At 42.6% G+C, this 23,534-nt stretch overlaps 1 protein-coding gene across 2 annotated transcripts in view; it reads right to left on the reverse strand.

Moving 5' to 3' along the window:
- Positions 1 to 20,448: 20,448 nt before the first annotated feature.
- The window catches only part of LOC124595388 (DNA polymerase delta catalytic subunit), a 173,672-nt gene continuing 170,586 nt past the window's right edge, over positions 20,449 to 23,534 (reverse strand). For both annotated transcript variants that reach the window (XM_047134108.1, XM_047134109.1), the window contains exons 18-19: positions 22,603 to 22,867; positions 20,449 to 20,646 (exon numbers count right to left, since the gene is read on the reverse strand). In XM_047134108.1, the coding sequence (XP_046990064.1) occupies positions 20,550 to 20,646; positions 22,603 to 22,867 (362 nt within the window). In that variant the 3' untranslated portion in view covers positions 20,449 to 20,549. The remainder of the gene's footprint in view (positions 20,647 to 22,602; positions 22,868 to 23,534) is intronic.

The raw sequence follows: 23,534 nt of genomic DNA on the forward strand, positions 1-23,534 counted from the left end.
AACACACTGAAGGCAACTTATCCAATTTAGAAACTGTTTTAACTAGTCAAACTTGCTCAGATGCAATAGAATACAGTTGCCAGCCTATTTAGTCATAGAAATCTGTAACATTTCTTTTAAAGAAAAAGTAAACAGTCTTAGTGGAAAAACACGGCCTATACTTCTTTCCCACAAAAGTGCAATGAACCCAATCACAGACAAAAAAAAGTGGTAAAGTGGATACTAACAGTTATTGTAAAACATGCCTGTCCTCCCAAACACAAAAGACACTGTTACACTCATCAATTTTAAATACTTTGTCGAACCTGACTAACTTCATCAACACAACAAAGGCAAGCCAATACTAAACTGGAAATTGGGCATGGGTCCAGTCTTATTTTGTCAGATATTTTCTACACAACACAAATTAAATTAAATTTCACTTGCATAAATATTCACACTTTTCTTTAAAAGCAAAGAAGCAACTGTATTCATGGATAATGTTATTGGGGTAACTTTACCTTCAGTGAGAATAAAACAATAAATGGGTGCGCTCATAAACTGATATTACAATTTTTAGCACACAGTGTGCACAAAACTCAACATAAATTTCAAGAGTCGTGAGAATATTCATTAATCCAGTAACTTTATGTATTTTTAGCAACTTTCAAGGGGAGGGGGGAGGGGGTGTCCTTAATCTTGACCACTGTTGTAAAGCAAACTAACACACTTTCATGAACAACATAAAGAATGCCAACTTTTGGAATTTTGACTCACCTTGTATGCATTTTTATAATAGATTTTACAGTAAATATGTTCACCAGGTATTGCATTTCAAACCAATCTTTAACAATATTTACGTTAAAGCTAACCTCAAAATGGTTTGCTGTCTATTAGTTATCATCATAGTTCTTTGCTTTTGAAACCAGAAGTTAAGCAAGTAATTTTAAAAGTCCACAAAACTTTAAAATAAATTAGTTCAATCACCGGGAGGCTTTCAAAAAAGCTACACTTACTTCCTCCTCAACTTTACCAAAATGCACAGTAATTTTTGATAGCCTTTTTCACTCAGTTTCAAACAAAATCAATCAAATAATTGTCTTTCTTTTTGATTATCATTTCTCACAATCTAGATACTCAGAAATCATAGTTCAAAAGATGATCCTGATACATGATATGATAGGGGAAAAAATCAAGGTAGGTACATAAATTTTGGTAAAGTTACCTTGTATTTGCACATACTAAATGTGCTGATCTATCACTTAAGAAATCTACGATTCCTCCTCTTTGTTACAGTGATTGTGCAATATTTGTGGCGAGTATACGATGGCAAATGGACTTGCAGTTGTAAAGTTACCTTGTATTTGCACATGCTAAATGTGCTGATCCATCACTTAAGAAATCTACGATTCCTCCTCTTTGTTACAGTGATTGTGCAATATTTGTGGCGAGTATACGATGGCAAATGGACTTGCAGTTGTAAAGTTACCTTGTATTTGCACATGCTAAATGTGCTGATCCATCACTTAAGAAATCTACGATTCCTCCTCTTTGTTACAGTGATTGTGCAATATTGGTGGCGAGTATACGATGGCAAATGGACTTGCAGTTGTAATTGATATGCTCTGTTATTTTCCTCATGGTGACGAGATTTTATAATACTTTCAGGCCACAGAGCAGTATGAAATCCATTCATCCACTCGAGGCTTTGGTGTAATAAATCCAAGCACTAAAAGCCTCACTTGGCACCTGCACAATGCACCAGCTGCGAACTGTGCAGTAGCTAGTCTCCACTGACTCTCATATCCACCTTCTTTACTCGCACCAATCGCAATTTGCAAGCTAAATAACTTCTGTTTTAGAGGGTAACCACTCCATCTTTTACCATAACATGAACCAAGAGCCCTAAGTGTGGATAAGCAGTTACAAAGCGCAAGTACACATTTTTAAGCAAACATTTCATTTACCCATAGTAACAAATCAATACAAAATTATTTAACCAAAATCATCCATTTCTAAATACAACCAAAACCATTAGTCATTAAAGAGAAAACATAGTACAACACATCAAAGACCACATATTAAAGAAAATACCCTTTATGCAAGGCATAATTAAGAAGAAGAAAAAAATTACACAATATCTTACTGTGGTGTTAAAACTTGAATGCCTTCATCAAGATTTTGCAAGATGAGAAGCAGCTTTTTTCTGATTTGATGGGAAAGTGGATGCATTTAAAAGAAAGTCACAGTGTGGAAAGGGCAACTTCTGACAAAGAACACCGTCCATTTCCTTAAGCACTCTGCTGTTAAAGAAAATGTGAATTTGGAGAATTCTTTGCATTGGTTTTCTAAAAGATTTCAGGACATATCTGTTTTTGAGAGCATCTGCCATTTTAGCAGAAAGTACCACTGTGCATATTCTGATGGAACTCATGTATCTCTGTAATTCCTCTTAAAAGACAATTCTTTTACATGAAAACTTCGGAACTCCTGAAAAATTTTAATCACAGAACTTCCCCATCTCCTTAAAGAGGCTGCACAAGTGATTAAAATATCCGTGTGAAAGATGTTTTTATTTATTTTTTATTATTATGAGACTAAATAAGTCCTGATTACTTGGCAACCTGGATGACAAAAATAGGCGAAACTATTAGGTTGGTGCATAAGTACATAGTGTTTGGTATTTTGGGTGGTATGAGTTCATTTATTGACTGTCATTCTTTATTTGTAGTTCACCACTGATATTTGAGTTTACATGTTGTCATTTGGAGATAGTGAACGGAGCTGTGAACACTAGAAAATGGAGTATCATGTGGAGCAATTGGAACATTTCTGACATGTTCTTTTGTTTGAGTCCAATAGAGAGGTGACAGCAGTGGAGGCACCCAGAAACATTGACACAGAGTATGACATTCAACAGAGCAGGGCAGGAAAATGGTTTTCTCATTTTAAGGAGGATTGTTTTGACATTAGTGACACTCCATGTTCAGAAAAAACCTTTCGAAGTTTCATGAAGGTCATTTAAATGCATTAATCCACAATGATCCACATCAGTATAAGCAAAAACTGGCAAATGTAATGAACTGTGATCATTCCACCATTGTGCAACATTAGTATGTAGTGGAGAAGGTTCAAAAATCAGGTGGAGGGGTACCATATGCTCTAAGCCAAAATCACAAAAATCTGCAGGTGGCTTGCAGTGGTTAACAAAAAAATAAATGGAGAAGAGAGACTGTAAAAAAGGGAAAGAATGAAATGCAAATCGGACTTCGTATTACAGAAAAGCTATCGGACTTCGTGATTCGGAAAAGCTATTGTTGGGGTGGTCCTTGTGACGTTTTTGAGCAAAAGTTAAACAAATTTCCACTACAAAACTTAATGAAAAGAAACAGAGAATAACAAAACGTAACTGACAGGGGTAAGTGGCATAGATAAATCATCCTTTACCAGGTTAACTTGTCTTCTTTCGTGCGGCGTCCAGGTCTTCAAAAATCTCCATTTCTGCGTGAAAAGTCGGCTCCGAAATCTTGCAATAAGTTTCATTGTCCAGGAATTTCTAATGCTCACAAAAACCGTCTTGATATTAAATGCAATTTATTTTAGTTGCTTCTCTCCATCCTCCGAATTTCATAACAACTTCCACAATGTCTACACATTAATAAGTTTTTTCGTCTTAATCAGATCACGTCTGCCTTAAGCTTCGGCTATCAAGAGACAAATGAAACGGATAGAAAACAAAAACGAGTTACAATTTTAGTATTTTCTCTGCCGTCGAGCGCTCATACCGCAGCGACGGGATATTTTTTATCTGAGGGAACGAGTGTAGCGCGGCGAAATTCAAAGTCCCGCTACATCGCCCCCTCGACTGTCACGCTAAAACATTTAGCGTGGCAGGCTAGCAAACAATAGAATAGATATACCTAAATGTCTACTACACATATTTTCCCAGGAAACGCCACGTGCATACTTAGAGGATTATCTTTATCAATACTTGGTTTCTAAATCTATATACTATATAAACTTGTTACAGTTTTGATCCTTTTTAGACAATTAATATATATATATATATATATATATATATATATATATATATATATATATGTTTACATAGTGTGTGTTTGAGCAAGCTGCTCACCAGCGCAGTTAATGTTGTGCGCTTCCAGCGTTGGTTTCCCAACGCATCTCTGGCAGCTTGTAGCCTTTGCGCATGTGCAATAGCATCACTGAATTTCGCGTGCGGCAGTTTCAAAATCGCTGTGTAATGACAGTCTTGAACAGTATTCACTTTCACATAGTGTTGATTACAAGTTGTTATTCCAGCATAAATGACGTGTTAAGTCCGGTGACACCCTAAGATTGAGCGTGCGCGTGATCTGAAGCAACGTCCATGTCTTCTGTTACGACACAACACTCCAGATCCTTGTGCGTTTTCATGACTATTGTTCCCGGGGCATATATGGTCGATGTAGTTTTTAGCCTCCACATCGCCTACGACAGGTGCTGAGTTTATTTTCTCCAAAGCATCTGAAGGCCGGCCAGGAACAACGGCGTCGATGTTCGTAAAGGTAGATGTTGTTTACACTCGCCAACAAACGTTCAATTGCCGTGTGAAAATCCTCATTATCGTCGAAGTAAATTGCAGTTTATATCGATTTACAAACAGTTATTTGGTTTATGCACCACAAGTTTCACAAATAACACAAAATTCGTCGTTTATAATGTTCACAGTTTGCAACACTTTTTGCCATATTTACATTTTAACGAAGTTCACTGTGTCCCAACATGTTTACATCGTTAATTATGAAAGCTTATATTTCGTGGTCACATTTCAAAATATGTTGACAATATGCAAAGTTTTAACACATACACAAATATATATAAATTTACAATATATATGCATGTGAAATATTTACACTAAAAAAAATTATACTAAGTCCCATTGGCTTTCTTTTATTGGGGTTTATGATCATTTTGATTTTCTTTATTATTTTGACGTGCCAAGGGATATAAGACTTAATGTTTAAAGCACGGGCTTTCCTTCATTTATTATTTATTTCTTTTGATTCCATATCTTGGCTGGCTAGTGGTTAACCAGGCTTGTAATGCCATTAATATTCATGTCTTTTTATTCATACCTGAAAGTTTACTGTCTCAATATATTCTTACATTCCATAAACAAACAATACCCAGCTGCAGGAGGTGGTAGGAAGGAAAAAAAAAGAATAGAATGGAAGAAACTATTCACTACCTATAAACTATCAAATCCTACAGCTAATACATAAAAAAGAATATAATACCTTATAACGTTTGCATCACCTTCAAGGGGTGTGTGAAAGGAGGTGCTTACAATTTACCAAATCATAGGTAAATGTAAGTGTCCTTACGTCAAGTCTGTGTAGCGTAACATCATGACAGACTCTCTGTTTGTGTTGTGATTGTTCATATGACTTAGTGTATTATACCTTAACAAATCCTTGCATGAGTGAATCGCATATCTGCTCAGTACATCTTCAATATCTCCACTTCTTGTGGATACCGTCTATACAAATGGAAAATGTATCTCAGAGATTGTCTCTCTCATAATGTGTATTAGGCTATATGATAACATATCAAATTTCCTCTCAAGAGTTCAACCATGAACTTTCTTCTACTTTAGTGAAGGTTGAACATAATGTATGTGGTATGTATATATACCTATATATATCATTTCTATCTATAAATCATAAATAAAGAACATATTATTATAATTGACAGTAAAATGTCTTTCTCACTGTCCGTTGCTCGACGTCGGCTGCACGGATGGTCACTGCTCCTTTGCACTTACCTTGCATAGCCTGAAAAGTCAAATGTCTTCAATGTAGATGTAATTTTGTCATCTGTTCGCTTAAGTGGAGGTGTTGTACGAATCGCAAAACGGCCTTAATAACTCTATCTTTTGCTTCCTCAGGGTTTTCTGTCTTGTGTATAAAAATTTTTTTCTATACAAATGTATTCACATGAGGGCTGTGTAAAAACTATATTTCAACTTAAGTTCCTTAAAATATCATTCTCCTGTCTGAACACAAACTATAAATGTTTTCTTCCACACAGTGGCTTAACAAAACTTAACAAAAGGTTACCAAGTTACACTTCTGCCATAAATTAAAGCTAATGTGTTTCCAAGCTACATTCTTATCACACTTATTTCCACAGCTGTAATCATCATTATGTTCACTCTGCTTTTCTTGCATTCGTTCATTTTCAAGGGCACAGAAAATAGATTCACATTTAGTGTCTTGTACTCACGTGTTCTAACTCATCACAAATGTTTTCTTTCAAACTGAAATTCTTATATAATCTTAAAGATGTAGACTGTTTACTCACTTCTCTATGTAGCACAATATTACCAAAACATTCTCACACATTCCTTACTCACATATATATATATATATATATATATATATATATATATATATATTAATCATATTCCTCATCAAACATTAATATATCACATACGTGGGGCCATTTGGCACTTCCATTATCATAAAACTCCAATAATATTTTCTTCAAATAATCTGTCTCCATCAACTACTTCACAGTAACTTACCTTCTTATATTAACTTAAAAATTAACTCATTCGTACTGATCACTCATTCTTACGTCCTCATTCATTCTGCTACATACCTACGTCATTACTGATCTCAATAGCTATTATCTCCTGTCATTATAGTGCCTTGAAATAACTAACTAGTTGTTGATTCACCTTATAATTTACAATTAACAACCAATGTAACATGTGTAGATCTCATTCCCATATGAATATCTTTTCTCATTCAGTAAGTGTACTCACCTGGGTTTACATTCTCTTCATAACTATGTGTACAAGTGTAACTGCAGTATACAATTTCCATAAATGAATGTTTGTGTTCTTAGGCTGTATAACTTAATGTTCATGTATTCAATACAAATATCTATGATCTCGTTTTCACAGCAACTTGCTCATGTTCAACTTAGTTATTATTATATTATGTTGTTTTAGTGCACAAAGGGTTTCAAATGTCTGTGGGGATGCAGCCCCCTCGGCTTGTGAGATAACGGGTATTCTAGGTAGTAACAACCTGGGTGAGGTATGCTTGCTATTCTGAAAGGACCTGAATATAATAGCTGCCATTTTCTGTTCAGTTGTTTTAACTTTGTAGACTTGGGATGTGAACGCAAAATAACAAGGTCATAACCTGATGGGTTTGTTAATTCCTGTTCTGCTGTCATTTTGTCGTCGTACCTGAGGAAACAAACAGTCTTAGCCGTTGCGCTCTTACAACACCTCACGACCGAAGCAAGCGCTTAGCCCGGTCGTCGACTGTTTTCCGTCGTCTGCTGTGTTTGGCCGTGTTCATTGACCAGCTCCACTATGTTTACATTCCGGCCGGTTGGCGCCCACGCGTCAGCTGATGGCGCGCCGCAATTGTTATTGCTACTTCGTGGCGGGGAGTGTATAACTGTACTGGGGAGCGGCAGCGGATTCCGTGGAGGGTTATGATTTGTCATGCGTGAATGTTGTGTGTTCCACATATTCTGTCGGTGATTGTTGGGATTGTTATTGTTTTGATGGCAATTATGTCTGTTATATGGCATGTTCCTGTTAAAGTAGCCAATTTGAATGGCGTGAATCGCCTCTGTAAACTACGTCTATTTGATCTAAGAAGTTTAAGAAAGTCTTAACGTCATTCTCCGGTACTCCTATTAATCTGTCTCGGTATGGAAAGGGTAAGTGGCTCTTTAAAGTGTCAATTATAGCTGGCAAGTCGGCTGGTTTGGACCAGTACAGTGTCTTGTCTAGGTACCTCTCAAAGTATTGTCTTAATGTCTCTTTTTTAGGGTCATAGGTCTCGGGGTTGCACACTTCTCTCCTTAGACTCTGTTGCTCATTCTCGGACCAGAATTCGTCCAAGAAGGCTTGTTAGAATTGTTCAAACGTAAGGCACCGCCGCTTCATAGCGGCACCCCACTTAGCTGCTCGTCCTCTCATGAGATTGGTGACGTATCTGATTTTATCGACTTCTGACCAATTACATGGAAAAACACCGTCAAATGATCTAATAAACACAATAGGGTGGACTTTGCGCTTGTCCTCACTGGAAAATGTCTGGAAATACCCATGTCTTACAAACGTGTCATCGGCCATGCCGGTTGGCATAACTGTATTGATGTGATTTAGGTCACTTGCTACTCTAGGTGTGGTACCGTAATATTGCTCGTTTGGTGGAAAAGAAAGCGGCACATTGTAATTTTGATTTGAAATAGGTGATTCCACAATAAGTGTTCTGTCTGTGTCATTAGCCACGGTTTTAGCTGTTTTGTCGTTTCCTGACGATGCGTTTGCACCAATCGCCAAACACGGCACAACATTGTCTCGTAATTTTGTCACTTCGTCTTCTATGTGTTTTGTCTCGTCTTTAACATGTGTCTTTGTTTTTGAAAGTATGTCTTTTGTAATTGTTCCAAGTTTTTTGTCCAGATAGTCGTCACACAATTTACATTCGTGTACAATTCTTTCGGCCATGTTGGTGTCGTTTAGTGACGCGAGGTCCGCTCGATCTTCTAATTTTTCTATCTTTTCTTTGAGGTGGGTTTGTTCAAGAACTACCTTTGTGAGCTGTTGGGTAATATTTCCCACTTCTTCAGTCAGCTTTTCTTGGGTGGAGCTAGCTGAAGTGTGGGCCTGAGCTAACTCTTCCACACGGGTGTTCACTTTCTGCTGCACATTAACTATTTGAGTTAACTGATTCTCACATCGGGTGATATTGTTTTTTGTTTCATGTGTGAATGTAACCAAAGTTTCTTCCTGTTTAGTGACTCGATCGGATAATGTCTCAAATTGCTGGCTGAGCTTTTGAGTGGTGTTATTTAATTCTGTCATCTGTTTTGTCGTTCGTTCAAAATTTTCGGTCATAGTACGGTTTAATACGTCAAATTTTTCGTCGCTTTTATCTAGCCTTTCTTTAAAGTCCTGATCAAGTGCATCCAGTTTTGCGTCAATTTTCTGACTAACGTCTCGTTTCATGTCTGCAAATAACTCGAATAGTCGGTCCAGTTTGTCAATTTCTTGTTTTCGATTTGTGTCACATTGCTGAATTTGTCTCATATTTGGTTCTGACATTGATGTTAACAATGGCGCTGACGGTCTAGTCTCGCGTCCATTACACATTTCGTCATTTAAAGTTGCTATCTGTGTATTATCACAAATGTTGCGAGTTTGAGGCAAAATCATTGCATTGATCTGTGAATCGTAAGTCAAAAAGAGAATAATGTGAGTCTGATTAATAAAGATTTGACTCAAATTTAGGCTGAAATATTTTCTCGTCGATGTAAATGATTGCTCTATTGCAAACAATGGTTGATAAAGATGCAACAGGGCGGACAAAATTTTTCGTAACAAATGACTGTTTGGCGGTCAAATTCACGATCTTCATATGCTACAACAATACTATAATTACCACAAACTACGATAGAGATAGATAATTTTGGAAAAATCTAGAAGAAAACTACAGGATGTGTGGAAAGTGAAATATGGATTCTGCAGTTGGCTATTGAATGTTTGAATGAAACATAATTGTGTGACTCACCATTAAATTTTCTGCCCTGCAGCGGCTGGTCAAACACTTCTGCGTAAATCGTATTCGTCAAAATATGGATTTTCTTGATACATCTCCATCGGATAATCACCAAAAGGTCTCAAAATAACAGTTTTGCATCAATATATGCCATGAAAAGAAAACAGATTGAATTAGTTACAAAAATTCATTACAGTATTGTTGTATAATCATTTGCTTAGGTACAACAAAGTTGGTGTTTTAGTTACCCTTTAAAGTTCAGGATTTTTGATATTCTCTGTTGGGAAAAAATACAAATTAAAGTTTCAAATTTGCTCAAAAAAGACACATCCGAAAATTGCGTCCTGTCGCGGGAGCCAGTTGTAGTGGTTAATAAAAAAATAAATGGAGAAGAGAGACCGTAAAAAAGGGAAAGAATGAAATGCAAATCGGACTTCGTATTACAGAAAAGCTATTGAACTTCGTGATTCGGAAAAGCTATTGTTGGGGTGGTCCTTGTGGGGTTTTTGAGCAAAAGTTAAACCAATTTCCACTACAAAACTTAATGAAAAGAAACAGAGAATAACAAAACGTAACTGACAGGGGTAAGTGGCATAGATAAATCATCCTTTACCAGGTTAACTTGTCTTCTTTCGTGCGGCGTCCAGGTCTTCAAAAATCTCCTTCATTTCTGCGTGAACAGTCGGCTCTGAAATCTTGCAATAAGTTTCATTGTCCAGGAATTTCTAATGTACACAAAAACCGTCTTGATATTAAATGCAATTTATTTTAGTTGCTTCTCTCCATCCTCCGAATCTCATAACAACTTCCACAATGTCTACACATTAATAAGTTTTTTCGTCTTAATCAGATCACGTCTGCCTTAAGCTTCGGCTATCAAGAGACAAATGAAACGGATAGAAAACAAAAAAAGAGTTACAATTTTAGTATTTTCTCTGCCGTCAAGCGCTCATACCGCAGCGACGGGATATTTTTTATCTGAGGGAACGAGTGTAGCGCAGCGAAATTCAAAGTCCCGCTACAGGCTATATGTGCACCTCTGCTTGCTCATTGGCTCTCGTGAATGACAGTGACCATTCCTAACCTGTATCCTTACTAGTGATAGAAAGAAATGTTGTCTTTATGGTGGTTGTTGTTGTTGTTGTTGTTGTTGTCGACTTCAGTCCTGAGACTGGTTTGATGCAGCTCTCCATGCTACTCTATCCTGTGCATGCTGCTTCACCTCCCAGTACGCACTGCAGCCTACATCTTTCTGAAACTGCTTAGTGTATTCATCTTGTGGTCTCCCTCTACCATTTTTACCCTCCACGCTGCCCTCCAATACTAAATTGGTCATCCCTTGATGTCTCAGAACATGTCCGACCAACCGATCCCTTCTTCTAGTCAAGTTGTGCCACAAACTCCTCTTCTCCCCAGTTCTATTCAATACCTCCTCATTAGTTATGTGATCTACCCACCTAATCTTCAGCATTCTTCTGTAGCACCAAATTTCGAAAGCTTCTATTCCCTTCTTGTCCAAACTATTTATCGTCCATGTTTCACTTCCATACATGGCTACACTCCGTACAAATACTCTCAGAAACGACTTCCTGACACTTAAATCTATACTCGATGTTAACAAATTTCGACCATCATCAGTTATTTTGCTCCCCAAATAGCAAAACTCCTTTACTACTTTAAGTGTCTCATTTTCTAATCTAATTCCCTCAGCATCACCTGAGTTAACTCGACTACATTCCATTATCCTCATTTTGCTTTTGTTGATGTTCATCTTATATTCTCCTTTCAAGACACTGTCCATCCTCTTCCAAGTCCTTTGTAATTCTGTCAGAGACAGCAATGTCATCAGCGAACCTCAAAGTTTTTATTTCTTCTCCATGGATTTTAATACCTACTCCGAACTTTTCTTTTGTTTCCTTTACTGCTTGCTCAATATACAGATTGAATAACACCGGGGAGAGGCTACACCCTGTCTCACTCCCTTCCCAACCACTCCTTCTCTTTCATGTCCCTCAACTCTTATAATTGCCATCTGGTTCCTGTACAAATTGTGAATAGCTTTTCACTTCCTGTATTTTACCCCTGCCACCTTCAGAATTTGAAAGAGAGTATTCCAGTCAACATTGTCAAAAGCCTTCTCTATGTCTACAAATGCTAGAAATATAGGTTTGCCTTTTCTTAATCTAGCTTCTAAGATAAGCAGTGTTCCAACATTTCTACAGAATCCAAACTAGTCTTCCCTGAGGTCGGCTTCTACCAGTTTTTCCATTTGTCTGTAAAGAATTTGCGTTAGTATTTTGCAGCTGTGACTTATTAAACTGATAGTTTGGTAATTTTCACATCTGTCAACACCTGCTTTCTTTGGGAATGGAATTATTATATTCTTCTTGAAGTCTGAGGTTATTTCGTCTGTCTCAAACATTTTTTTGCTCACCAGATGGTAGAGTTTTGTCAGGACTAGCTCTCCCAAGGCTGTCAGTAGTTCTAATGGAATGTTGTCTACTCCCGGGGCCTTGTTTCGACTTAGGTCTTTCAGTGCTCTGTCAAACTCTTCATGCAGTATCACATCTCCCATTTCATCTTCATCTACATCCTCTTCCATTTACATAATATTGCCCGCAAGTACATCGCCCTTGTATGGACCTCTATATACTCCTTCCACATTTCTGCTTTCCCTTCTTTGCTTAGAACTGGGTTTCCATCTGAGCTCTTGATATTCATACAAGTGGTTCTCTTTTCTCCAAAGGTCTCTTTAATTTTCTTGTAGGTTGGTTGGTTTGTTGGATTAAAGGGACCAGACTGCTACGGTCATCGGTCCCTTTTTCCAAATACAAAGAACACCCACAGAGAATAAAAACGAGGAACAGAGAATAAAAACGAGGAACAGAATAGATCACAGACGATACAGAACAAGAGAAACTTAGACAAAGACAAGACAAAACGAACTAAAATCACACAGCGTGTGACGGTGGTTGGCCGACCATAGAAATAAAAAAGGAAAAGCCAACCACTGAGAAACACATTAAAAATCAGTTTAAAATCATAGGCCAAAGGCCAGAATCAACACAAAACAATAAAATAAAACCGAAACACTCAGATTAAATGATAAAATCCCCCTGCCCGAATAAAACGTAAAACTAAGTCAGCCATAGCAGAGTCGTCTGTTAAAAGGGCAGGGAGCGTATCAGGCAGCGCAAATGTCTGCCTGACCACAGCTAAAAGGGGGCAGGCCATCAAAATGTGGGCCACTGTCAAAGCCGCCCCACAGCGACATAGAGGAGGGTCCTCCCGGCGCAGTAAATAACTGTGTGTCAGCCAGGAGTGGCCAATGCGGAGCCGGCAAAGAACTACTGAGTCCCTGCGAGTGGCTCGCAGGGATGACCGCCACACAGCCGTCGTCTCCTTGACAGCACGGAGTTTATTGCGCGTTGTCAGTTCGCGCCATTCATCGTCCCATAGCGCCAAAATTTTGCGGCGGAAGACTGCCCGCAAATCAGTCTCTGGGAGGCCAACGTCCAGAGATGGCTTACTGGTGGCCTCTTTCGCCAGGCGGTCAACATGTTCATTACCCGGGATACCGACATGACCGGGGGTCCACACACAGACCACAGAGCGGCCGCAACGGGCAGGGGTATGCAGGGACTCTTGGATAGCCATCACCAGACGAGAACGAGGGAAACACTGGTCGAGAGCTCGTAAACCGCTCAGGGAATCGCTACAGATAACGAAGGACTCACCTGAGCAGGAGCGGATATACTCTAGGGCACGAAAGATGGCGACCAGCTCAGCAGTGTAAACGCTGCAACCATCCTGCAAGGAACGTTGTTCGGAATGGTCCCCTAGAGTGAGCGCATACCCGACACGACCAGCAACCATCGAACCATCAGTGTAAACAACGCCAGAGCCCTGATACGTGGCCAGGATGGAATAAAAGCGGCGGCAGAAGGCCTCTGGAGGGACTGAGTCCTTCGGGCCCTGTGCCAAGTCGAGCCGAAGGCAAGGGCGAGGAACACACCATGGGGGTGTATGCAAAGTGGCCCGGAAAGGAGGTGGGACAGTGAAAACCCTAAGCCCAGAGAGAAGCTCTTTGACGCGGACCGCGATTGTACAACCAGACCGGGACCGACGTTCTGGCAGATGGACGACCGATCGCGGGAACAGGAGACGATAGTTTGGATGCCCGGGCAAGCTTAAAACATGGGTAGCATAAGCGGCTAGCAAACATTGGCGCCGTAACCACAGGGGAGGGACACCTGCCTCCACTAGCATGCTGTCCACATGGCTGGTGCGGAAAGCACCAGTGGCAAGCCGTATGCCACTGTGTAGGATTGGGTCCAGCACCCGCAGCGCAGATGGGGATGCTGAGCCATAAGCCAGGCTCCCATAATCCAGACGGGACTGGATTAACGCCTGGTAGAGCCGTAGGAGAGTAGATCGGTCGGCGTCCCACGTGGTGTGGCTAAGGCATCGCAGAGCATTTAGATGCCGCCAACATGCCTGTTTAAGCTGCCGAATACGAGGCAGCCAAGTCAGCCGGGCATCAAAAACTACACCCAAAAACCTGAGTGTCTCCACCACAGCAAGGAGTTCGTCGGCAAGATAAAGCCGCGGCTCAGGATGGACTGTTCGGTGCCGGCAGAAATGCATAACGCAGGTCTTGGCAGCCGAAAACTGAAACCCATGCGCTACAGCCCAAGACTGCGCCTTATGGATAGCACCCTGTAGCTGACGTTCAGCAGCTGCAATGCCAATAGAGCATTAGTAAAGGCAGAAGTCGTCAGTATACAGGGACGCTTGGACAGACGTCCCCACCGCCGCAGCGAGCCCGTTAATGGCTATTAAAAACAGGCTGACACTTAAAACAGATCCCTGTGGCACACCGTTCTCCTGGACGGGGGAGGAACTATGAGAGGCCGCGACTTGCACGCGGAAGGTACGATACGACAGAAAATTGTGGATAAAGATCGGCAGAGGGCCCCGAAGACCCCATTCATGAAGCGTAGAAAGGATGTGATGGCGCCATGTCGTATCGTACGCCTTCCGCATGTCGAAAAAGACAGCGACCAGGTGCTGACGGCGGGCAAAGGCAGTACGGATGGCCGACTCCAGGCTCACCAGATTGCCGGCGGCGGAGCGGCCTTTACGGAAGCCACCCTGAGATGGAGCCAGAAGGCCCCGAGACTCCAGTACCCAATTCAAGCGCCGGCTCACCATCTGTTCAAGCAACTTGCAAAGAACGTTGGTGAGGCTAATGGGACGGTAGCTGTCCACCTCCAGAGGGCTCTTTCCAGGTTTCAAAACCGGGATGACAACGCTTTCCCGCCATTGCGACGGAAACTCCCCCTCGACCCAAAGACGGTTGTAAAGATCGAGGAGGCGCCGCTGGCAGTCCACTGAAAGGTGTTTCAGCATCTGACAGTGGATGCCATCTGGCCCAGGAGCGGTATCAGGGCAAGCGGCTAAGGCACTGCGAAATTCCCACTCACTGAATGGAGCATTGTAAGATTCTGGGTGGTGGGTGCGAAACGAAAGGCTCTGACATTCCATCCGCTCTTTAATGGAGCGGAAGGCACGGGGGTAAGTCGCAGAAGCGGAATTCATAGCAAAATGTTCTGCTAAGCGGTTTGCAATGACGTTGGAGTCAGTACAAACTGCTCCATTCAGTGAGAGCGCAGGGATGCTGAACTGCGATGGAGTGACATGGAGGCCAATGGTGGACACATACCGCTCCCAGCACTCCTCCTTGCCTTCGCGGATAAGGATGCGGGCCCGCGCACGCAGCCGTTTGAAGGTGATGAGGCGTTCAACGCAGGGATGTCGCTTGTGACGCTGGAGCGCCCGCCGGCGATCTTTAATCACTTCAGCGATCTCAGGCGACCACCAAGGCACAGCCCTCCGCCGAGGGGACCCAGAAGAACGGGGAATGGCAGATTCGGCGGCAGTAGCGATGCCGGTGGTGACCAATTGAACCACCGCATCAATGTCATTACTAGAAAGAGGCTCAATAGCCGCAGTGGAGGAAAACAAGTCCCAGTCAGCCTTATTCATAGCCCATGTGCTGGGCCGCCCAGAAGAGTGACATGGTGGCAGTGACAGAAGGATCGGAAAGTGGTCACTACCACACAGGTCGTCATGCACTCGCCATTGGACAGACGGTAAGAGGCTAGGGCTGCAGATGGAGAGGTCAATGGCGGAGTACGTGCCATGCGCCGTGCTAAAGTGTGTGGAGGAACCATCATTTAAAAGCGAAAGATCGAGCTGTGCTAATAAATGCTCAATGGTGGCACCTCGACCTGTCGCCACTGAACCACCCCACAGAGGGTTATGGGCGTTGAAGTCGCCCAGTAGCAAGAAAGGTGGCGGCAATTGGACTATCAGAGCAGCCAGGACATGCTGCGCGACAGCACCATCCGGTGGAAGGTAAAGACTGCAGACGGTAACAGCCTGTGGCATCCACACCCGAACAGCGACAGCCTCTAAAGCTGTTTGTAGAGGCACAAACTCGCTGTGAAGAGAGTTAAGGACATATATGCAGACGCCACCAGACACCCTTTCATAAGCTGCCTGGTTCTTATAATAACCCCGATAGCCACGGAGGGCGGGGGTTCGAATTGCTGGAAACCAAGTTTCCTGAAGTGCAATGTAGAAGAAAGGGTGAAGGCTGATAAGTTGGCGGAGCTCAGCTAGATGGTGGAAGAAACCGCTGCAGTTCCACTGGAGGATGGTATTTTCCATGTCTGTGAAAAGCATGACGGGACTGGGAAGGCAGATTACTCCGCTGGGTCACCTGCTGCCTCCGATTGAGCACCTGTGCTAGTGCTATCCATGGCGTCTGAGGGACCCGCGAGATCGAGGTCCTCAGCGGACGCCAGAATCTCCACCTCGACCTCAGACGCAGAGCTGGAAGGGTGCGGTGGGGTGGCTGCTACCGCGAGTGCTTTGGGCGTAGAGCTCTTCTTCTTGGATTTCTCACGCTGCTCCTTGGGTTTAACTGGCTGGGAGGGCTTCACTGATTCAGTCTCCGGGACTGAGGAGGATCATGAAGCCCTTCGACCAGCTGATTGTGGGCACTTACGCCACTGTCGGTCGTCAGTCTTCCCACTGGCGGGAACCTGGGAAGGGAGGGACCCAAGGGACCCCTTGCAAGCGTGAGAAGCCGAAGAAGGCGGACACTTCTCCTGACTTATCCTGAGGACAAAAGGAAATACGACCGACTACATCCTGTGAGAATGACATCGTCCTACGCCGCTGCTACAACACCTGTGCTCGCCCCATCAGTTTCGCGACTTCCGGCCGGATCGATGAGTGGTACAACTCCTCCTGCCCCCTTGCCAGTGGTGGGCACTACCCACCGGGTTGCTCCTGCGCCACCTACCTCAGGAGCAACTCCATCCCCCCCATCAGGGACATCCGTTCCTGCTTCTAAGCCAGAGAAGTGTCCGCCTTCTTCGGCTTCTCACGCTCGCAAGGGGTCCCTTGGGTCCCTCCCTTCCCAGGTTCCTGCCAGTGGGAAGACTGACGACCGACAGTGGCGTAAGTGCCCACAATCAGCTGGTCGAAGGGCTTCATGATCCTCCTCAGTCCCGGAGACTGAATCAGTGAAGCCCTCCCAGCCAGTTAAACCCAAGGAGCAGCGTGAGAAATCCAAGAAGAAGAGCTCTACGCCCAAAGCACTCGCGGTGGCAGCCACCCCACCGCACCCTTCCAGCTCTGCGTCTGAGGTCGAGGTGGAGATTCTGGCGTCCGCTGAGGACCTCGATCTCGCGGGTCCCTCAGACGCCATGGATAGCACTAGCACAGGTGCTCAATCGGAGGCAGCAGGTGACCCAGCGGAGTAATCTGCCTTCCCAGTCCCGTCATGCCTTTCACAGACATGGAAAATACCATCCTCCAGTGGAACTGCAGCGGTTTCTTCCACCATCTAGCTGAGCTCCGCCAACTTATCAGCCTTCACCCTTTCTTCTACATTGCACTTCAGGAAACTTGGTTTCCAGCAATGCGAACCCCCGCCCTCCGTGGCTATCGGGGTTATTATAAGAACCGGGCAGCTTATGAAAGGGTGTCTGGTGGCGTCTGCATATATGTCCTTAACTCTCTTCACAGCGAGTTTGTGCCTCTACAAACAGCTTTAGAGGCTGTCGCTGTTCGGGTGTGGATGCCACAGGCTGTTACCGTCTGCAGTCTTTACCTTCCACCGGATGGTGCTGTCGCGCAGCATGTCCTGGCTGCTCTGATAGTCCAATTACCGCCACCTTTCTTGCTACTGGGCGACTTCAACGCCCATAACCCTCTGTGGGGTGGTTCAGTGGCGACAGGTCGAGGTGCCACCATTGAGCATTTATTAGCACAGCTCGATCTTTCGCTTTTAAATGATGGTTCCTCCACACACTTTAGCACGGCGCATGGCACGTACTCCACCATTGACCTCTCCATCTGCAGCCCTAGCCTCTTACCGTCTGTCCAATGGCGAGTGCATGACGACCTGTGTGGTAGTGACCACTTTCCGATCCTTCTGTCACTGCCACCATCTCGCATTCGGGAGGACGACGGTTCAATCCCGCGTCCGGCCATCCTGATTTAGGTTTTCCGTGATTTCCCTAAATCACTCCAGGCAAATGCCGGGATGGTTCCTCTGAAAGGGCACGGCCGACTTCCTTCCCCATCCTTACCTAATCCGATGAGACCGATGACCACGCTGTCTGGTCTCCTTCCCCAAACCAACCAACCAACTGCCACCATGTCACTCTTCTGGGCGGCCCAGCAGATGGGCTATGAATAAGGCTGACTGGGACTTGTTTTCCTCCACTGCGGCTATTGAGCCTCTCTCTAGTGATGACATTGATGCGGTGGTTCAATTGGTCACCACCGGCATCGTTACTGCCGCCGAATCTGCCATTCCCCGTTCTTCTGGGTCCCCTCGGCGGAGGGCTGTGCCTTGGTGGTCGCCTGAGATCGCTGAAGCGATTAAAGATCGCCGGCGGGCGCTCCAGCGTCACAAGCGACATCCCTGCGTTGAACGCCTCATCACCTTCAAACGGCTGCGTGCGCGGGCCCGCATCCTTATCCGCGAAGGCAAGGAGGAGTGCTGGGAGCGGTATGTGTCCACCATTGGCCTCCATGTCACTCCATCGCAGTTCAGCATCCCTGCGCTCTCACTGAATGGAGCAGTTTGTACTGACTCCAACGTCATTGCAAACCGCTTAGCAGAACATTTTGCTATGAATTCCGCTTCTGCGACTTACCCCCGTGCCTTCCGCTCCATTAAAGAGCGGATGGAATGTCAGAGCCTTTCGTTTCGCACCCACCACCCAGAATCTTACAATGCTCCATTCAGTGAGTGGGAATTTCGCAGTGCCTTAGCCGCTTGCCCTGATACCGCTCCTGGGCCAGATGGCATCCACTGTCAGATGCTGAAACACCTTTCAGTGGACTGCCAGCGGCGCCTCCTCGATCTTTACAACCGTCTTTGGGTCGAGGGGGAGTTTCCGTCGCAATGGCGGGAAAGCGTTGTCATCCCGGTTTTGAAACCTGGAAAGAGGCCTCTGGAGGTGGACAGCTACCGTCCCATTAGCCTCACCAACGTTCTTTGCAAGTTGCTTGAACAGATGGTGAGCCGGCGCTTGAATTGGGTACTGGAGTCTCGGGGCCTTCTGGCTCCATCTCAGGGTGGCTTCCGTAAAGGCCGCTCCGCCGCCGGCAATCTGGTGAGCCTGGAGTCGGCCATCCGTACTGCCTTTGCCCGCCGTCAGCACCTGGTCGCTGTCTTTTTCGACATGCGGAAGGCGTACGATACGACATGGCGCCATCACATCCTTTCTACGCTTCATGAATGGGGTCTTCGGGGCCCTCTGCCGATCTTTATCCACAATTTTCTGTCGTATCGTACCTTCCGCGTGCAAGTCGCGGCCTCTCATAGTTCCTCCCCCGTCCAGGAGAACGGTGTGCCACAGGGATCTGTTTTAAGTGTCAGCCTTTGCAATCTTCACTGATGTGTTGCCCAGTGTGCCTTGATGAGACAAGCAGTTAGTGGTATACACAAATGTCTCTTGCACATTCCACTTTATTGTTTAGAGAACTGGATAATGTGCTTCTGTTTGTGGTTGCCAGACTAGGAACATTAGAAGCACTCTCTTATCATCCAAGCTGTCTTCTTTCTGAGTGGCAGCCAGTGCAACTGTACGCTGAAGCTTTCATGTTGTATACCATTGCTGTTGGTTTTGATATGCTTTTGTGGTGCTATGTAAACCTTTCTTCAACAATCTGGTGAAACTATTAACAGGCTAGCACGGCTTGTAGTATTTGAGCAGACTTGTATGGTGAAATAAACAGTGCAGCTTTTCAGTCTCTCTCTAATTTTATCAGAGGTCTGAAGTAGATCTGGAGTACCTTTTTCCTAAATGAATAATGCAGCGTATCTTGTGTAGTGATCAACAACATTTTGAAATTCTGTACACTAGAGAAATTAACTATATGTGCTTGCAACATTGTGAAATTTGAGTCAACCTGTAAAACACAGTATGTGAGAGGATGCAATATTACATACAGTGTGATCCCAGACACAATTGCAAGAAGGTAGTGTTGGAACTGACACATAAGAGAATGAGTCTGGATTTTTAACTCTGTAAAACAGCTTCATGAATTCTTGTTAGAACTTTTAGTAAACATGTCATTATACTAACAGCAGCTAAACAACTGTGCAACAGACATTACCCACACTGTGGTACAGTTGTTTTGTTTCATCGGCCATACCCTAGACACCAAGGCAGCCACCGAACTTTAAAAGTCAGTCACAGCCTTTCTATACAAACTGTCGAACCAAAAAGGTAGCAATGAACGGAAGAGGGGTGGATGCAACCAATAACGAAGCTGTTAGAAATAATTCAAAATAAGTCACTTTAATAAATGTTAGATATTATACAAACATATTTACAATATTCAGTCAGGGTGAGACAACATTAGTTTACGTTGCCATCAACATCACCAAGTGGGGTTTCCAAATCTTTGAAGTGCTCGGTCTTGAGTGACGAGATCCATTTGTACTTTCTTCCTCATGTAGAATATGGGGCAGTCTCGACTGGAGGAAAAAATAAATAAATAAAATATATATTAACAATGGTGTTCATACAAATATAATCCAATTCAATGTTATGAATATGGGTAATGTATGTTAAATATATGTATTTCAGGGTTTGACACAAAACTGGGAAAGAACTGTGAAGTACAAATGGACATGCACTTACTTAATATCAGTCTTAATTAACACCTTACAGTTGTTCTTTAATTATTCTTCAGTACCAACATTTTATGATACGTAACTGACAGTGAGACAGCTAACAATACACAGGCTTTAGGCACTTGCTCTATTCTTTCCATACATCAAAATTAGCTGGAACTGATTGCATATTTGTAATCCATTGAAACCATTACGAAACAGAATTTTGGGGTTAACATCACTACACCAGGGTTCATCTACATCTACATCTACATTTATACTCCGCAAGCCACCCAACGGTGTGTGGCGGAGGGCACTTTGCGTGTCACTGTCATTACCACGGGAACACGTGGAGTTACCTGTTAGAAAATGAATATCACAAGTCATACTGGCCTAGGAATGTTGTTTATGATTTAAATAAACACACTTTCAAAATTAAAGCTTCCTCCAACTCTTTGGTTATCAACTGGGCACTTCCTGCTCCAAGAAATCCAGATCTTACTCTTTCAAATGTTAGTTGGCTCACTGTCAGTTACATATCATAAAATGCTGGTATGTGACGACTTTCATAACCTTAGCAAATTTTGGTGTGCCGCACCTTGTTTGTGTTATTAGCTCCGATTTCTATCCTCTACACTGATTTATCACATGATTTACAATAACTGTAGCAGGAACAGCAGCAGTATTTCGAGCCACAATTTGAAATCTGCAGACATTGGTTGAAAAATTTCATTGCGAAGTCTACATACTTTGCAAGCCACCTTACAGTGCATGAGGAGGGTACTTGTCCACTACTGTCACTTCCCTGTTTCAGCTGCAAACGTTGTGTGGAAAAAGTGACAATTAGTATGCCAATGTCTGAGCTAAAAACTCTAATTTTACGTTCTGTGTTGTATCAAGATATATGTAAACCAGTGCCCCACTGGAGTTGGATGAAGTTCTCCACACAGTTTTGTGCTTATTAAATTAACCTATGATGAGACGTGCTGTTGTTTGTATTTTCTCTATTTCCTCTAGGTCTCAGACTGAGGTGCAATAGACAAGTATTGGCCAAAAGAGGTTATGTGAGCTACTACACTTGTTGATGAGCTAGTATTTTGAAGATTCTTCCAATGAATCTGTGTGGCCTCTACCTTTCCTACAGCTAGTTTTACACCATTGTTCCACTTTAAATCTGTATGCATACACTCAGATATTTAGTGGACATGACTGACTGTAGAACTGCTTGGCAATTGTGTAATCAAACAATCATGGGTATTTACATGCAATGCATTAAATTTGTTTGTCTTGAATAGCAACTACCAATCCCAGCACCAAGCGCCAATTCTCTGCAGATCTTCCAGAATTTTGATACACTTTATAGCGTCTCTATATTGTAATGGTGGCAATATTAGGTACTGATTTATTCATATATAGTGTAAATAGTTTTCATCTTATAACACTCGCCCAAGGCATTCACAAAGCTACTTTTATGTTTGACTATTTTTCTTAATTATCAAAGAGATCTTGTGTTCTATTGGCCCACAGCTTGTAAAATCCATTCTCTGCATTCATATTTTTCAGGTTCTACAGAGGATATTTTTAGTTTTTAGAAAGGTCATAATACACGGGGGATAAATTATGTTTTGCTTTATGCTAATGTATAAAGTGGGGTAAAAAATAATCAATATGAGTATTATGTACAATCATTGGGAAAGGAAGTCAACAGGGAGATATCCTAATGCAAAGTCAATAAGGTATCAAATGATATGTGAATATAAAATGTGAATTATGAAATTAAATATCACTAAGTTTGCATTGTAGTTTCCTTTTACAAACCTTGTGCAAATGACTTCTTCATGCAAACTTCCTTGACATCGCTGGCATTGAGTCCACAAGCGACAAAACTGTTCCTCTAGTGATTGCAGACGAAATAGTTCTTGCTGGTACAGTTTCACTTCATCTTTCCGACAGTGGCTGCATAAAGCGGATGTATCTTGCAGAACTGCCTTGCAACCAATGCAAGTTTCTTTACGGCGTGTGAAAGCTGCCAGTGCTCCAACACGAGATGTTACCAAAGCCTTTGTTCGAGTGTGATCTCCACCTGGGGGGAATATTAATTTCCTTCTTAGCACATGACAGTAATTAATCCTTAATTTTTAATGTGTGTTTGTTTGACTGAAGCAATTTCAGATAAATTTTTATTATAAATAATATAAACTAACACCCGGAATCAGTAATTCAAATAATAAAAGTAAATTTATATGGACAATAATTAAAAAGAGGAACTGCGAAATCAATTAAGGAATGCGAAGATTTTGTTACACAGCAAACAACCAAAATTATAAATCACAGCATTCAAGTAGCTAATGTGTTTAATATTAATCACTTCCTTGAAGGACTTCAGAAGTTTGGCATGCACAATCCAAGGGATAAAGCAATAGAATACATACAAGAAAAAATGTATTATACATACATTACTCTATGTTCTGCCAAGAAATTAAGAATGAAATAAACTTTCTCAAAACCAATCATCTTGCCAATATTTCAAGTAATTAACTAAAGTTCTGTTCCTCAAAGATAAACAAGTCCAATATGCAATGCATTGTATCACAGGATATGCTATTTTGTCTGACCACTTTAAAAGCAAGCTAGTGAGACATATTATTATTAATAACTGACAAGTCTCACTACCTACCTCCTTAACAAAGGTACTCTAAAACATTAAGTTTGCAAGAATAATAACACATCTATCTCAACCTGGGTTCAAA

The sequence above is a fragment of the Schistocerca americana genome, chromosome 2 (genome assembly GCF_021461395.2).
Source record: "Schistocerca americana isolate TAMUIC-IGC-003095 chromosome 2, iqSchAmer2.1, whole genome shotgun sequence".
Classification (NCBI taxonomy): Eukaryota; Metazoa; Arthropoda; class Insecta; order Orthoptera; family Acrididae; genus Schistocerca; species Schistocerca americana.